This window comes from Camelus bactrianus, chromosome 3, assembly GCF_048773025.1.
Source record: "Camelus bactrianus isolate YW-2024 breed Bactrian camel chromosome 3, ASM4877302v1, whole genome shotgun sequence".
Taxonomy (NCBI): domain Eukaryota; kingdom Metazoa; phylum Chordata; class Mammalia; order Artiodactyla; family Camelidae; genus Camelus; species Camelus bactrianus.
The window spans coordinates 81,843,369-81,859,883 of record NC_133541.1 but is presented as its reverse complement, the minus strand read 5'-3'; the positions used below and the strand labels follow the sequence as shown (position 1 = coordinate 81,859,883).

General features: G+C 44.2%; 1 protein-coding gene across 5 annotated transcripts in view; it reads left to right on the top strand.

Moving 5' to 3' along the window:
* Positions 1 to 16,515, top strand: part of SEMA6A (semaphorin 6A) — a 120,583-nt gene that overhangs the window by 84,869 nt on the left and 19,199 nt on the right. For 2 of the 5 annotated variants that reach the window (XM_010971517.3, XM_074360509.1), the window contains exons 12-19: positions 1,044 to 1,199; positions 2,670 to 2,846; positions 3,222 to 3,362; positions 3,448 to 3,528; positions 5,808 to 5,866; positions 8,248 to 8,268; positions 8,404 to 8,454; positions 13,305 to 13,469. In XM_010971517.3, coding sequence (XP_010969819.1) covers positions 1,044 to 1,199; positions 2,670 to 2,846; positions 3,222 to 3,362; positions 3,448 to 3,528; positions 5,808 to 5,866; positions 8,248 to 8,268; positions 8,404 to 8,454; positions 13,305 to 13,469 — 851 coding nt within the window. Of the gene's footprint in view, positions 1 to 1,043; positions 1,200 to 2,669; positions 2,847 to 3,221; positions 3,363 to 3,447; positions 3,529 to 5,807; positions 5,867 to 8,247; positions 8,269 to 8,403; positions 8,455 to 9,497; positions 12,264 to 13,304; positions 13,470 to 16,515 lie in introns of those variants that run through there. The other 3 variants (XM_010971518.3, XM_074360510.1, XM_010971519.3) reach the window with 3 other exon arrangements.

Below are 16,515 nucleotides of genomic sequence, written 5' to 3'. Positions count from 1 at the left end.
CCTGGGATTGTCAGCTACCTTCCAGCTAAGCAGGAAGGGAAGTTAAACCTGAGGGATCAGGCTTCAGGGAGTGCTTATGCAATATGCCCCCCTGGGTGAGGAAAGATGGTCACTCAGCTGTCTGAGGACACATACTTAAAAGTGGTTTTCTACTGGGGACAGAGTTTGCCCTCCTCCTTCCCCATGCCTGCCTGTCTCTCACAGACATCAGGATGCCTTCACTGGCTGGCTGCATCAGTGCCATGAAACAGCATGTGCCTGGGGCTAGATCCTGCTCGTGTTGCCAGGGTCCACTTTTCCCCGTGCACCAGCGGGCAAACCAGGTGTCTGGACAGGATGGGCACCGGTGTTTCCCTGATCTGACTTTGCTGAGATGTCCCTTAACTCCTGAAACCATATAATTTCTTATAGAAACAAATTTTCACTGTCATTGTTCAATAATTTAAAAAATGACTTTTCAGGAAAGAATTTCCGTGTTTAACTGGCTTTTCACACATGTCCAAATCAAACAGAAACAATAAAAACCAAAACCCAAATGTTCTCTGACCCCTGGGTAACGAGAGATGGTTACACTGATTTTAGCTAGTATGTAAGGCTGGTAGCTTTTTGAACGACTTCGTTTTCTACATTCGTGAAAAAGTCAGCCCAGTTATTGGTCTCCTTTTGTGGAGCAAATGCCTCAAGAACTTGTAGGGGAATTGCAGAACAGGCAGAGCAGTCCCAGAGACACGTGCAAACCAGACCCTCCCTCACCGGTTTCAAGCTCCATCACTGTTGATGGGTTTGTCTGTGCTTCCAGTGGGGAAGCCAGGCTGCCCCTCGCCGAGCCTGGACGGCCTGGCTGAGGCTTCTCTGTGGCAGGAGGAGGTGGCCTAGAGGAAACCTAAGGATGTTTTTTGGTGGCATTCTGCATTGTTCAACTTCCTCTTCTCAGCCTACGGTATATTTATTCTCCTTCATGCCAGATGAAGAGAGAAGCAGTGCATTCAAAAAATTTGCCATAAAGCAAGAAATAAGCTCTCTCTCCCTTTGTTTCTTTTCAGGCCAGGCTGCTGCGCTGGCTCATCCTCCTTAGAAAGATACGCAACCTCCAATGAATTTCCTGATGATACCCTGAATTTCATCAAAACGCACCCACTCATGGATGAGGCTGTGCCCTCCATCATCAACAGGCCGTGGTTCCTGAGGACAATGGTCAGGTGGGTGTCAAGCAAGCCATGTCCTAAGTGGATTTCCCCTATTCCCCCCTCATGTTCAGAGAAAAAGTACATGATTGTGATTTGAAATGCCACAGACATCTTCTGTTATCCTGGGCACTGATTCAGCAATGAAGTGCTGGGCAATTGGGTGGATGCCACCAAACCCCCATAACCACACTCCCAGAGAGCAGAGTTTGGATATTTGCAGGCTGGTTGGACACATGCCAGCAATTAGAGGAACTGAAGATACTTTCTTCCCGGTTAGCCCACTGGTCCCATCTGTGTAAAAGCAGAGGAGCAGTGAAGGAGAATCCGGCAATGCATGTGGATACCTGTTGGGTTGGATATGGCTGCAGATTCCCTCTGAGTACTGTCCCTGGGTTGTCAGCTGTCAGACCGAGCATGACTAATGGAGCATTTGCACAAGTGCCCCAGTACAAAGAGTTTATGCTTTAGCATTTGTTATCTGAAGTGGGGGCCAACAGAGAAGAGGTAGCTGATTCAAAATCTGTGATGGCAGTAAATACTTCTCCTTCTCATACTTACTTAGTGCTTATTTCCAAACAGTTCAACAGGCTTTCCCAAGTACCATCCACTTGTGGCAGTCATCAAACCAAATGTTAATTAACTTTACCCCCATTTTTAAAAGGTGACTTTACTGAAAGATATTCAGGTACTGTAACGGCTCTTGCCAATAAGATGGAAACCATGGTATGTAACCTGCAGGAGGGCCCACGTTCCTGCCACGATGCTCAAGGACAAATGGGTACCCATGGAGTGTCAAACAGCTATAGGAGCTCAGAGGAGAGAAGGATGCCCAACAGGACTTATCCTAGACAGGTGACAGGACTGATGCCCTTCACCTTTGGCTGTAAATGGATCCTGTTTGGCTTGTACGTCCTTATACTTATTAATAGTGTCATTAGCACCCTACCTCCCCATCTGTCATAACCTCAGTCCCTCCACACACAATCAGAAAGCTTTCCAACCTGGCATTCTGTTGACAGGTCTTTGCACCCCAGAGGAGGCGTCTGGAACAATGGTAGCCATGACTTTTCTTTTCAACATTCAATGAAATGTTAGCTGTGATCTTATAGTGGTTAGTAGTCTGTGCTGTGAAATGTTAAAATGAGTTCACTTATTATTTCTTCTCCTCTTCATAGGAGACATCAGTCTTCCCTTGTTGCTCATGGAAGGCATAACTGCTGAGTGGTTTCAGATGGTTATGGCTGTGTATTTGTTATGTAACTTGGCCTCCACATGTACATACCTCTTTTCTCCCCTCGGAGCCATACTAATGCTCTGCATATGGAAATAAAGGACCAGAACAGCTTGAGAGCATTATTTATACGCATACATTTTTCTTGAGGTTATTACTAGAAAGCTCTAGCACAACTGTTTGAAGTGGAAAAGGGGATACTTCAATCAAAGACCAACAAAGAGATAAAAAATGTGGTCCTGTCATTGTAGATACCGCCTGACCAAAATTGCAGTGGACACCGCTGCCGGGCCGTACCAGAATCACACTGTGGTTTTCCTCGGATCTGAGAAGGGAATCATCCTCAAGTTCTTGGCCAGGATAGGAAACAGTGGTTTCCTAAATGACAGCCTTTTCCTGGAGGAGATGAGCGTTTACAACCCTGAAAAGTATGTAGAACGGTTTGATTCTTTCTTAGTAATTATTTGTTTCGCTATGATGATCTTTTCCATTCAGATAAATCATGGCTGACTTAGGTTTTATGCATCTTTCGGTGACTTTTAGTCGTTATTTGTAGAAATCTTTTCATATGTTAAAAGCATCATCTTCTCCTTACCAAAAATGTGTGTTTACACAGATAACACAAACATTGTGTGTTTACGTGTGTGTGTGTTTGGGCGCACACATAAGGATCCATTTCACCTTCAGCTGGGTCCGATGAGGACCAACCTCGCTGGCTGGGAGGCGGGTGTGGGGGCGGTGGCAGGAAAAAGAACTGACCCAAGAGCGGCCACTAGCGGTCTCGCCCTGCCTTACAAAACCAGGTGCAGCTATGACGGAGTAGAAGACAAGAGGATTGTGGGCATGCAGCTGGACAAGGCCGGCAGCTCTCTGTATGTTGCGTTCTCCACTTGTGTGATAAAGGTCCCCCTTGGCCGGTGTGAACGACATGGCAAGTGTAAAAAGTACGTATTTGCCCCAGTGCCCTTTAGAAAGTCGCGGAGCTGAGAAAGGAGTGCTGGGTAGCTCAGGGTCACCCTCTTCCCGCAGGACGTGCATCGCCTCCAGAGACCCATACTGCGGGTGGGTGAAGGAAGGAGGGGCCTGCGCCCACCTGTCACCCGGCAGCAGGTAAGGAGCCTGGGCCGTCGGAGGGTATGAAGCAGCCTCTGGCTGCTGTGCATTCTAGACGTCACTTACGCCGTCCGATTCGCTGGCCTCACACACACCGCCACTGCTCAGCCTTCCATGGACAAACCTCATCAGTGCGACTGCCAGCCATTCTCGTTCCTTTTCCCATTTCACAAACACCCCAACGTCACAGGTGGCAGATTCCCAACCGAGTAATCATCCATCCTCAGACTGATTAAAAACACAGAGGAAAACAACACAGTGGACTTCTCAGTGTTCCCTGGGGAGAGGGACAGGCTGGTACATGCCTTGATCATGTCCGTGCGAGAACAGCAGAGAAAAGGAGCAAGAGGGTACCAATTAGATTAGTGATGTGGTTTGTCCAGCCACAGCAAGACTGGCCGCTCTAATTGACCATACAGGGCTGAGAAGAAATTGCAGAGCATTTGCTAAGTGACGTGTTTGTTCTGTAAGCATGCTGTATACATCCAATAAACCTTCCTCCTGCACTAAAGAGCAGCTGACCCTACTACTCATTAGGTAGTCAATCAATTCTTGGCATTTCTGCAGCAGATCCGCTAGATCAAGCCAGTCTGCCACGCATGTGCTTCTGGTGCTTACAACTGTTACCCTGACTCTCAGTGCTTGGATGGTATTAATTAAAAGGTTTTACACTTTTACCTCAGTGGATGTGAAATCCAGAATAACATTTGGGAAAATATTCAGCGCACATCCTTGACAGATTATGGCAATTCAAGGACGGTGCCAGATGGGCAGCATAGTTCTTTCTTAGCCATTTCTTCAACTTCCTGAGATGCAAAGGGCAAAAAGGATCATCCTCACATCTCTCCAAGCCTCCTCACCCATTTTAGAACAAGCAGTCGAACACACAGAAGGGCAGAGCTCATGACCACCACCTGCGTAATTTGAGAGAAAGGATTTGCATAAGCAGAGCTAATGATAACTGTAAAGTCTGACCTGGAAATGTGACTAATGCAACGGGGTGACTCACCATGAATTATTAGATCAGCTTTGCAAATAGCGATATTGACACACTACTCTGCTAGCGCATTAGAGGTCTTCCTGGGAACCCTTGGAGCGAAGGAGAGAGGTCCTTTCTCAGCTTCCCTCACTGTGCTCTCAGAGCCTACCTCCTTTCTTTAGTCAGGTGTGACCAAAGGCAATAAGAATGATTTTTAAACATCATTTTTAAATCAATGTGAGAACTCCAAAATTGTTCTCTGTAAGGATCTACATACATACATCCTTGTTCAAAACGTGTGGAACTCTACTTGGAGAGCGGCCTTCAGAGCCTGGTGAACGCTGCCTTTCCCTACCACTAGACATCTTCAGCATTTAAGCTTGAGTCTGATTTTTTTTTAACACAGCATAGATCATTGGAAGGCAGACACGGGGGATTATTAGATCAAGGTGTGACTTTCAAAATAGTTTTCCTCGATGGCTCATAAATAAACTGGGAAGGCAGTTGCAAAATAGGTGTTTCAATTATGTTGTAGGAAGCAGCTCAAAGTGCCCCTGAAAAACGACAAGATTCCGCTGGATTATTCCAGGGTGCTTATTTAAAAATCAAAACAGACACTAGATTGGTCTTGTAACTGTCACAGAGTTTATACAGCACAAAAGCAACCTACTGGACTTGAAAGAAGTGTGACCAGGTAGAGAGACGTGCAGGTCATACTCCTGAGGATGGGGTGTGGGGCCAGGAGTGAACCCAGTACCTGAGTTCTCTCAGCAAAATGCACCACCAAGTCTGTCCCCTCGTGGGCCCCCCATATCCACTGGCCCCCCGAACACTTTGTTATACAAAGTTATTTCTAAGCAATGAAACAGATAAAAGTCTAGAAAGGCAAGAGTTAGAATGAAAGAGACAATAGGGAGGAAAAGACCTTTTTTTTTTAATTTATAGACTTCTATATCACCTATACAGGGAGTTTATGTTAACATTCAAAACATTAAGAAATGCTCAGGGAATTAGAGGCAGAGAGTGATACATGCAATCCACAAAATAATTAACTCCCTGAATAATACCTGAATTAACTGCCTAAACCATGGCTTCTCTTTGGAACTTCGTAAAGGACTCATTTCTGTAAATTCAGAGATATATTTTCAAGCTGTTATCTACTTCTCTTTTCCCACCTGCCCCAAATTTGTCAAATTGTGGTAGTTTCTTTAGTGAAACTGAAGACTTGTCCTGAAATAAAGACTCGTATCATTGAACTTGTTCCTAACTTTCTTCTCCTCCCTCCCTCTTTTTAAAGACTGACTTTTGAACAGGACGTAGAGCGTGGCAACACGGACGGCCTGGGAGACTGTCATAGTAAGTACTGCTTTTTTGGCCAGGTGTATCTTCGGGCAGAGATGCCTTCACTGAATGGCACAGAACCATGACCCCCCATGTGTGGAGCTGAGCGTGGCTGCCTTTAAGACATGAATAGCAGACTTCACCTGCTAAATATCAAATAAAGAAAACAGCGTGTTTTAAAGCCAGTGCTGCCAATGTTGCCATAAACCCTGGCACCTATTTCATTATGATGATGCTGTGGAACAAATTCACTCTAGAGGATATTAATTATAGCAGAGAAATAAGTTGTATCAGCATTTCCATTTAAAAACCAATTCTGTTGTTTTTACAAATATGCTACTGCCATAATTTTTAGCCAGATAATAAAAAGACCGGTCACTGTACTCAAGCTTTTTAATTGAACGGGGACTGTTTTATTTTTCTTGAACGTATCAACTAACAAAAGCAATTATTTCTTTAAGTTAGACTTATGTCTGTTACCATTTGCAGTAGAAAAACTTTTCAGGAAGAACCCACTAAGTTTAATTTCTTTAAGAATTAGCCTACTATGCTAATCTCAGAGTTCCTTTCAAAAGTTATTAAATGCTAACATTCTAGGTAGAACCTTATAAAAAGGATTCTGGTGAAAGCTCTTCCCAGTTGCCCAATGATCTGATTGATACCAATACTCTCCTGAAAATGCTTTATTAATGCTAATTTAGAGAATAATGCCATACTCTTGGAAAATGTTTAGTTTGCCATGTTTTAAATGTTCTATGTGATGAATTTCAAGAAGTTTGCATTCAAAATGAGACCAAAAATAGCTCCTACACGAATGAAACTACATGACTTCTGATATTTGATTCGATAATGAAAATCATGGCTGTGACTCTAAATCTTTGAGCCATGAGTCCTGAAATTACAGACTCTAAGGTGTCATTCAATACCTTATCTTTTGGGGGGGAACAGACACAATCAAATAAAGAGGTCTGCAGACAACCTCATCTCCAAATTCTTGGTCACGTATTTTTTCTGTTTGTAAATACATATTGGCAAAAGCTTCTTATGTCTCCACACACAAAGCTGAATTAAGAATTAGTATAGGAGACAGCGTCATCACCACAAGATGTGTGTGGTGTGTGCAGTGAAACAATGTGATACATCATGGTGGATCTTAGTTGGTGCCTTTTGACTCCATTTTCCAGGAAACAGGTTTCGGTTTGTGTGTCTATGCAAGTGAACTTAATTAGCTGACTTTAGTGGATAATTTTCTTCGTATTTTTATGATCTGGTGATATGGGCATCTGTAGAAAAACAGGGATGTTGATTTGGATTGAATAGGTAAATATTTGAAAAATATGAAAATGGGTGTTAGTGGCCCTACAAAGCGTCCACTGCACCAGGAGGCTCACACCACACCTGGGTCCTAGGGCAGAGGAACGTAGGGGAGCTTCTGTGTCTAGCACAGCGCAGACCCTCAGGTCCCAAGCCAGTGATTTCCTCTTTAAGTTCAGTGGTCAAGCCTCCAGCTGAGGGGGCAGGGTATAACTCAGTGGTAGGGTGCATGCTTAGCATGCATGAGGTCCTGGGTTCAATCCCCAGCACCTCCGTTTAATTCATTAATTAAGTAAGCAAGCAAGCAAGCTAAGCCTGCAGCTGAGACGCACAGTCCACCCGCTCCAGGCGGGAGGTAACGCCTCTCCTGGTGACCTCCCTGCTCCGGGGCTCCTGCTGGCACATGACCTACTTCCTGTTCACACCCAGGGCTCAGGGGATTTAGATATGTGGTACACAATGGCCTTTTAACAGGAGTTTCAGTGGAAATGAGGAACCACAAAGAGCCAGTCTCAGAGGCTGAGTAGCAGGCTGAGTGAACCAGTGATCTGATCCAGACACACACACATGTATATACATGTTGCCTGTGTGTGTGTGTGTGTGTGCGTGTGCTGCTTTTTATTTTGAATCACCTAACTAAGCCCCGCCGCTGAGTTCAGAGCATGGTGATCCTGAACAGTTCCTCACAGCATGGGTGGGAGGACGAAATGAGAGAAGTAGGAGAGGTGCCGTAAGTGTGGTCCAGGTGTCACCTACTGTGCCACGTGCACGTCCCTCTGTGTGGAGCAGGGCTTGCGTGTAATTGCAGTTGCCGTTCCTTCCGCTAATCTTGCCTTTTCTCTGCCTTTTGGCAACAAAGGCATGGCTCTGAGGAGACTCACTTGGGAAAGAGATACAGGGATGTGAAATCAGACCTAATATAAAGCATCTGACATTACAAGCAGAAAGTAAACAGCACTTACTTAGTGCTGGGGGTCAGATGTTGGCACAGCTCTGTATTAGCTCCCTCCCACTTAGTATGTAAGTCACACAGAGCAGAGTGTTAAACATTAAGTGACTTTCTCCTCCCTTTTGTCTTTCAGATTCCTTCGTGGCACTGAATGGTAAGGAAGACATTATTCATAATTTAATATCGATGGAAATCTATTTGGGAAATCCTGTGTCACTAACTCTCTTGAGGATTTTCAAATCTTACACTTATTTTAAATTAATTTTTTAATTCTCATTATTTTTTATAGACATTTCAACTCCTCTACCAGATCATGAAATGTCTTACAACACAGTATATGGTCAGTTTATGGATTTTTTTTTTTTACTCTTCAAGCCACTCATCCTTTGGTAGTATATAGTCTTCATTCCTAAACATCATGGACCACATTCTTTGTTATTTCAGGGCCCCAATTCACTAAAATTATTCATAGATTTCATGATGCTTCAAAAATTACTCTACCTATAATATGAGACAACTGACATGTGAGAATGACCCCTACATTTTTAATCCATGTAACATGAAAGATGCCAGCCTTAGGGAATTTGGTGAATACATTTAATGAGTTCTTGAGGGAGAAGAAACTGGACATAAGTACATCCAGATAAAAGAACAGTGCTTATAACTAACAGGACATACATAGCTCCTTTAACTGACAGACAGTACCATTCCCCAAAATGCTGACTTTCAGGACAGCACCCTCCGCAGGGAAAATCCATGCAGAGTGCAGATGCCAAGTTCTTATTAGGCAGAACTTTCCAGTATAGCTGTTGAAATTTAAGCTCAGAAGGAGTATGAATATTTAGACATATCTTCAGTGAGATTTCTTTAAATGTATACAAGGAAGAGTAACACAGTGGAAATGATGTGGCAGCAGGATTCATCCCATTGTTCCTGCTCTGAAACACACAGATCCTGTACTAAACAGAGCCAGTCGGTCCATAAGCAAAATATTCTGAGTGCTTTATAAGAAAAGGTTCCACTTCTCAAGCTTCCCCCAAATGCTTCTTAAGGTAAACTATTTATGTGTTTTTTTAAAGATAGAAAAAAACATATATGTAATGGCAAATTTAAACTTCTGCATTATAACGGGGACAAGTTTCACCGACATGCAGACATTTTATCATTTTTATGTTTAAGATATGTAACAGTAACAGCTCTGAGGCAGTCTTTTAATGGAGACCTAGGTAATAAAGGAAGGGGGAAAAATAAAGAAAAAAAAGGAAAGAAAAGAAAGCAAGGTGGATTCAGGATTCAAAAAAAAATAGTTCAAGATGGCTACCGAGGTGTTTGGTAGCGCTGTGGAGACTCTCACTCCCTGTGTCTAATTAGCCTCTTTGAAAGTCCTGAAGGCAATCTCATAAACTGGGGCCATGCAGATTTGGAAAACAGTGCCTGGTTTCTCCTGTCGTGAAGTCAGGCATCGCGGAGCAGAGGAGCCCACTGAACGCGTCCACCTGCAACATTCTCTCCTCTCAGATTCAAGCCACAATAGTGAACCATCGGCGTCTGGAAGAAAAGTCCCCCGGGAGGCAAATGCCGCCTAGTTTAGCTTGCTCTTCAGAAGAACCCACTTAGCATCTGCTCTTCTCCAGTATCATACTCTGTAATCACTTCCTATAATTGAATAATCTGTATCAGATACTGAGAGATTTGGGTCTTGAGTCTAATTGAACCAGCAACCTCCCCGGCATTCATCAGTCATACTAAGACCAATTCTAACTCCCAGGTAATTTCTCCTATAGACAGAATAATTAAACCACGGGGTGCTCTTTATGAACAAAAAATCACTCTCCCATTTATGGATCTCTCTTACTGTCTTTACAAAAGGAAAAGAACTTATTAATTCCTCCACATTAACACTTTAAAGGACAGTGCCCGGTCAACCCTCAGCTCAATCAGTGGTTTCTGTGATGAAACTAAAGATTTGAAATTTTCCTTTTAGCTAACGATGCTGTCCATTTCAAGCTAAATCTCTCCAGTGGAAAGTGGTTAGATTATTAAAACCAAATTGCTGGGGGTTTTTTTGAACATGGGTGTAGACCAAGAAGTCAACCCCAAAGTCCAAAGTGCACCCACTGTTTCTAGCTGTGTCCTCTAGATGTTTCCATAAAATTTCAGTGGCTCAGTGAAGACTTACAGAGTGACCCACAGAACCAGCACTGCCTCACTCTGAAAAGGGATCGTTCAGTAAACCATGCAAACTCTCTGTGGGGCAAAAGCTCTGTGCAACACCAGTCACATATACCAGAACCCCTTTTTAGTGAATTGGACCCTGATTATCTTCCTTTTCTCTTCCTCTTGTACTGACTTAATGTCTCTTTTTTGTGTCTAATTGGCTACAATCATTATTAATAGGTCAGAGTAGTTTGAATGGTCTCTAACCTCTGGATTTACAAAGACTTGTAGATATAGAGAAACATTATGATGCATATTAAAGATAACTTTAAAAATCTATTCTTGTATATTATAAGAAGAAGAAGAATCTTCCACTGATGAGAATGACTTTTCTTATTTGATTAACGAGATAAAATTTTAAGTTCCAAATTGTTGACATGTAATACGATATCTACAAAGGACTGCCTGGTTTTGTAGCATCATTTTGGTTACAAAAGTCTTTAAGGAATGCACAAAAATAATACAACCTTTAGAATCAGGTTCTAAGAAGGAATATAAGTGATTTCCTTTTAACAGCTGTGTAAGCTTGGAGGGGTAACGATAATACACCTCTCTGATTTAAAACTAAGGACTGCTGCTTAACAGTGCTCTTACACGGTAGTTCTAAAACTTGGGAGAATCAGGCATTGCTTTCTCCAACTGTCTGATTCACCACTGACACACACGGCCTGTCCTCAAGCAGAAGTTTAAAAGATTACAAACCTCAGGCTGCTCTGTTTTCTTTTCTTTTGAGTACATCGGATGCATGGTTTCTCTAGATTTACACACAGAAAATGGAGATGAGTTGGGTATTAGACTAACACTCCAGCAATACGAAGGAGCTGATTTCTCACATTTGTGTAGAACATTTTCCTACCTAACTACCATCTGGTCCCCATTAATTTCCTCTCATAGCCATAGCTTTCCATTACCAATGAGTTTCCCATGTATTCACAGCATATGGTCCAGGAAATCTTTCTACAGAGAATGGGTCCCTTAGGCATATATTTCCCCTAGATTACCGTATTAAAAAATGTTCTCCCTAAACCATACTTATGGCATTACCATAAAATTGCCCTTTGAACACAGTTAAATTGAAAGTGCTCCAAATGCATATCAATTCAGGTAAAAGAAATTCTTGCTACTTGGAAGAGAGGTTTTTTTTCCCCCCTTCCCCTCTTGCTAACTCCCTACAAAGCTTGTTTCTAATTGTTTGCTTATGCTGGGTGTTGAATTCTCTCTTAGGCTGATCATCTATTTCATTTGAGCATTGTTGAATTCAAGAGTAGAACACAGAGGCAACATTACAGACCTCAATATAAGCAAAAAGGAAGTAAAAGAAATTCTGTATTTCCAACCCCAGGTTAATAATTTTCCTACCCCTGTTCTCTTACCAGTATTGTGAGATGAGATGTGAAATTCAGAAATACAAAAACAAAAAGTCAAGATGCATTCTTGAATTTTAAACGAACATGTCTTTAGCAGTTGCAATATGAACTAGACATTTGCAACAAAGCGAATGTTTGAAGCTGTGTAGGAGCCAAACTCTACACAGAAAGGGGCCTCTTAAATGTTACCAAAGCTTTGTGGTAACATTTAAGTGTGGTGCTTCCATGGAAATCCTATAGCTCAGATCAGCCACTTGGATTACTTGCTTTTTCCCTGCTATTATTTATATTTATATAAATATATATATATGGTCTATAATTTATAGTATTAAAGTCTTTTGGAAATCCAACCTCCAACAATAATTGCAAGAAAGAAGAATGCAGTGCATTCACTATCATCTTTCTTTCCGGTGGCCAGTATTTTATTTATCACGTGTGTCGGTGATCACAGCTGGAGGCGGGAGCCACTTGTGAATCTGTCCTACTTTCTAGCAAAGGCACCAGTTACGCATTCCCTGTGGTTGCCCTGATGTCCTTTTAAAAACTGTTCAAGAGGCTGCTATAGGTAAGGTGGCTTAATAAGCCAAAGACTCTACTTGAAAACTCACAGAGAGGTTATACTTATTTCCACCAGAGAGTACAGGTAGTGGGGCTTCTTTAAATCATTGTGACAGTTTAGATCAAAGCAGCAGATACGATCTGCATTTAACCTTGTGCGGTGATGGAGGGGAAGGCTTAGAGATGCGTTCCCAGGAAACGTCCGGTTTCTGCCGTAACCCCCGACCTAGCCATTCTTCTGGCATTATCCTCTGGTAGGCTACTCGGGGTCTCAGACAGCCATCCGCTTGTAATCTGAACTGTAGCAGTCAGCACGGCCTCAAAAGCCACCTCTCCCAAGTGTGAGTTGTGAAACCACGGGACTAGCTTGGCTGGAATAAGACACAAAAGGCACAGCCACAGCAACACGGAGCAGCCGAGACCCCCATTCCGGGGGGGGAGGAGGTGGGAGCAGACCCCTCTAGAAGGCAGTCACTTCTCCCAGAAAGAGGAAGGCCTGCGACGTTGAGCTACAGCTGAGAACTAGACACATGCTCCACAAGAAAGGCTCAGGGCAGCTGAGTCATTTGCAGTGGGGGAGAGCCTCACCCACTGCCGTAAACCTGCCCCATCAGCCATAGATGGTGTCCCCAGAGCAGACACGTTCCGTTCCAGTGCGGCTGTGGGGATGCCAACGAAGGACTCTGATTATTTCCTGAGCACCTGCTATGTGTCGGGTGCTGCTAGGAACTTCCAGCATTACATCAGTTTGTCCTCCCAGCACTGGGAGGTAAGGGACATCATCTCCACTTTGCGCACAAGGAAAACCAGGGGCCAGAGAGGTTAACTGATTCTCGGGCTTGGCAGAGATAAGATTTGGCCCTTCTTCCCCTAGCTGCAAGTTCAAAGGGTCCTCTGCTGACCCTACCCGCCAGCCTCGCTATTGCTAGGGCAATCTCCTTTGAGTCTTTCACAGCCAGCTTGGGTGTCCCACCTCCTGGCCTCTGAGTGAAGGGAATGTGGATGTCTCCGGTGATGTTCTCCCTAACTGTATTTGTGATGAAAACAGGGCACTCCAGTTCCCTCTTGCCCAGCACCACTGCATCCGATTCGGCGGCTCAAGAGGGGTATGAGTCTAGGGGAGGAATGCTGGACTGGAAGGATCTGCTCAATTCACCTGACAGCACAGACTCTTTGGGGGCAGTGTCTTCCCATAACCACCAAGACAAGAAGGGTAAGGCCTTGGAAGCACCTCTTCCTCTTGGGGGCGAGGGAGGGAAAAGTGGGGAGGACTGGGTAACTGCTTCCAGCTGAATCACAGCAGCATTTGAGGAATGAACCTCCAACACACCATGATGGAAAGTGTCTCAAAAAAGGCTGCAACCCAATCCTGTGCTAGGCTTGATCCTAAATTACTCCCCAACCCAGGAGAAACCACACAAAACAAATAACACAGCCTCTAAGCTTCCTCTACCCAAGAAGGGCGTGGCTTGGCCCAGAGCAGATGCTGGCTCCTGAGATCCCTTTTCCACTCCTCTTAGCTCATTCACTGATTTTTGGATCCTCTTTTCCCACCATAATGGAGTGGAATGCAGTGCGGGCTTTGGCAAGTGCGTGTGATGGAAGTAAAAGCCCGTTTAATCAGTGAATGGAGAAATAGCAGAGCGAAGTCTTTTCAGGCTGGTGGCATCCCTCACTCTCGCATGGTGCTGAATTTGAATAGAGCCGAGGTCCTGAGACGTTCTTAGTTGCCCTTAGAGGACAACGGCTAAAACAAAAATATGTTATTTAATCAAGCAGAATTGCTATGCATTTAAAACGGAAAGGAAGCTACGCGACATGAAAGGGACTCTACTGTGAACTGTCCTAAATTCTCCCTTGCTTTCTTTGCTCAACTGGAGACAGGAAATGTCATCTCTTTTCTCGCCATTGGCTGCTTCTGGTAACACATCCTACTTTAGTTGCAGCTGCAACCAAAAAGGCCTTTACTTGTCCAAAAAACAGTCTTGTAAGGCAGAGACTGAAAAGCTCAGTTATGTCGCGAGCTGTTTCCCCCCATTCAGAATTGTTTATTTCTATATGTTTTCAAGAGTTTCATCCAAGCGGGGGGCTGGAGTCTCGAGGGCAGACCAGCCACAGTGACCCTTGTAGGACAATCTCCATCACGTCCTTCCCTAGGGTTCTCTGTACACATATGTCCATCTGAACTTTCAGAGAATGTTTCTAGGCAGACTCACACGCTACATTTTTGTCCTTTTTTTCTTTTTTTTTTTTTTTTTTGGCGGCTCATCTCTAGAGAGTGCTGTACACTCGCTAATGCCAAGCCAAAATGGGACGGGGTAGGTAGCCTTTTTAACTTGTTCTTTAACATATCCCCTTAAATGATTTTATTATTCTCCTGTAACTTTTATTAATAGGTCCTACCCCAGTCTTTTTTTTTTTTTTTTAATTTTTTAAGTGCCTTTTGTCTCAGCAGCCTCTTTTAAGCCGGTAGGCTCCTTGCTCTTAGCATCACGAGGAAGCACCAGGCCGACCTGTGATGGGACAGAAATGTCACAACAGGCCACATGCCCTAGCATGTGCCATTATTTGTTATGTGTGGCTCCAGACCGCAGACGTGTTAGTCTTGGCTGAGTTCTCGAGAAGAGACAACACAGTAAAAATCACTTCGTGTTTGCCCACTGCGACTTTCTGAAAAACCAGCCAGCCCTGCCAGTAAAGCATGAAATATGTCAACCAAACAGCTAGCTGTTTGGTCATTTTCTCTTCACTTCACTGAGACGGATGGCGGGAATTTTCTCCGATCGTTAACTCTCCCAAGGGCTGGAGGTTATCAAACAGTCCAATTAACACTTTGACAGATCATTTTCAAATTCGGCATTGTTCATTCTCTTGGGTCTTATTATGAATCCTGACCAAGCTGGAAGCAGTCTACCGATTGTCAGACAATGGTGGCAGAGGTGACTGCATGGGTGTTTGACATGATCACTGTTCTCGTGCTATTTCTCCTTGCCTTGCCCGGTCAAATCGGAGCTTGATTTGTGACAACTGATTAGGTATTTGATGGGGCAATGACAATGAGTTGTTTTGCAGAAATTTTAGAAATTAAAAAAAAATGTAGCTTAATGTTCCTTTGACCATGATTTTTTTTATGATTTTAATTTCCATTTTGCTCTGAACTGTTTTTCCGTTTACTGTTCATGATTTTATTTTGAACCTCTGTTTTGTTTTGCCAAGCGCTGTGTGGTATGACTTGGTGATGGCGTTATTCTGTTGGAAAAGTCTTCTTTCTTTTCTGACTCATGATGACGTCCTTTAACTTGACCCAATCTGTGATCCCCTCGCTTCTTTACATTCCCTGCCCTGGGTGCCTGAACGATGTCACATCCGTGTGTGCAGCATCTCCCGCGACGCGCGGGTCTCACGGGTCTTCTGGGGGCCTCTGGCGCGTGCTCTTCTCACTGGGCCGATTGTCTCTTGGGAATGTGACATTTGTGTGCCCCGGCTTTCGCAGCTAAATATACTCTGGAATTGTTTCTAAAACACCGCACATTTCCCCGCTAAGCAGAAAATGTGTCTGCTGACCAGCTAGCTGAGGAGGAGGCAAGTGTCCTGTGCCCTTTTTATTCTGGCTGCTGAACAAAGCCCAGGGAGCCGAGGAGCCCACAGCTCTGCTCCACAGAAACGCTGAGCACCCAGGGGCCGGTCCCACTCCTGGTGCCGCCTCACCCTCCAGACACTTCTGCATTTCCAGAGTATGTTTGCTTGCCTTTTTCTTTCCTTCCCTTGCTGTGTCTTTCGTCCTGATTTAATCCTGTGCGTCCCTCACGTTCTGTCCAAGCACCGTTCCTCACCTGCAATCTCACCCCCTTCTGCTACCATTGTTCTCAGCCTCCCCCTTTCAAGGTAACAGACCCAGGCCCTCCGCCCCTCCGTGGGACGTTCCAAGGCTCTTTCCTTCTTCCCTGGGGGTGGCAGCCCGGGGCTGGACAGACATGCACGGTCGTACTAACAAAGCGTGGGAAGAGACCTGCAGAGCACACAGGAGCATTATCACAGAAAATGAAGTAATTTTCTCTCCCAGTAACTGGCCTTGCCCTTCATTACCCTCCTGGCCTTGTCAAATGTCTCCTGTCCTTGCTGCTTTTCTTTAAAATTGCCTGGTATCTTGCAAACCCTAGATTCATTTGTGGAGACACGGCCAGCCGCTCTGTTTTCTCTCTGGCTCCCTAGATGTCTGGGGCCTCCAGAGCCAGCCCTTTAATCACCAAGTTGATAAA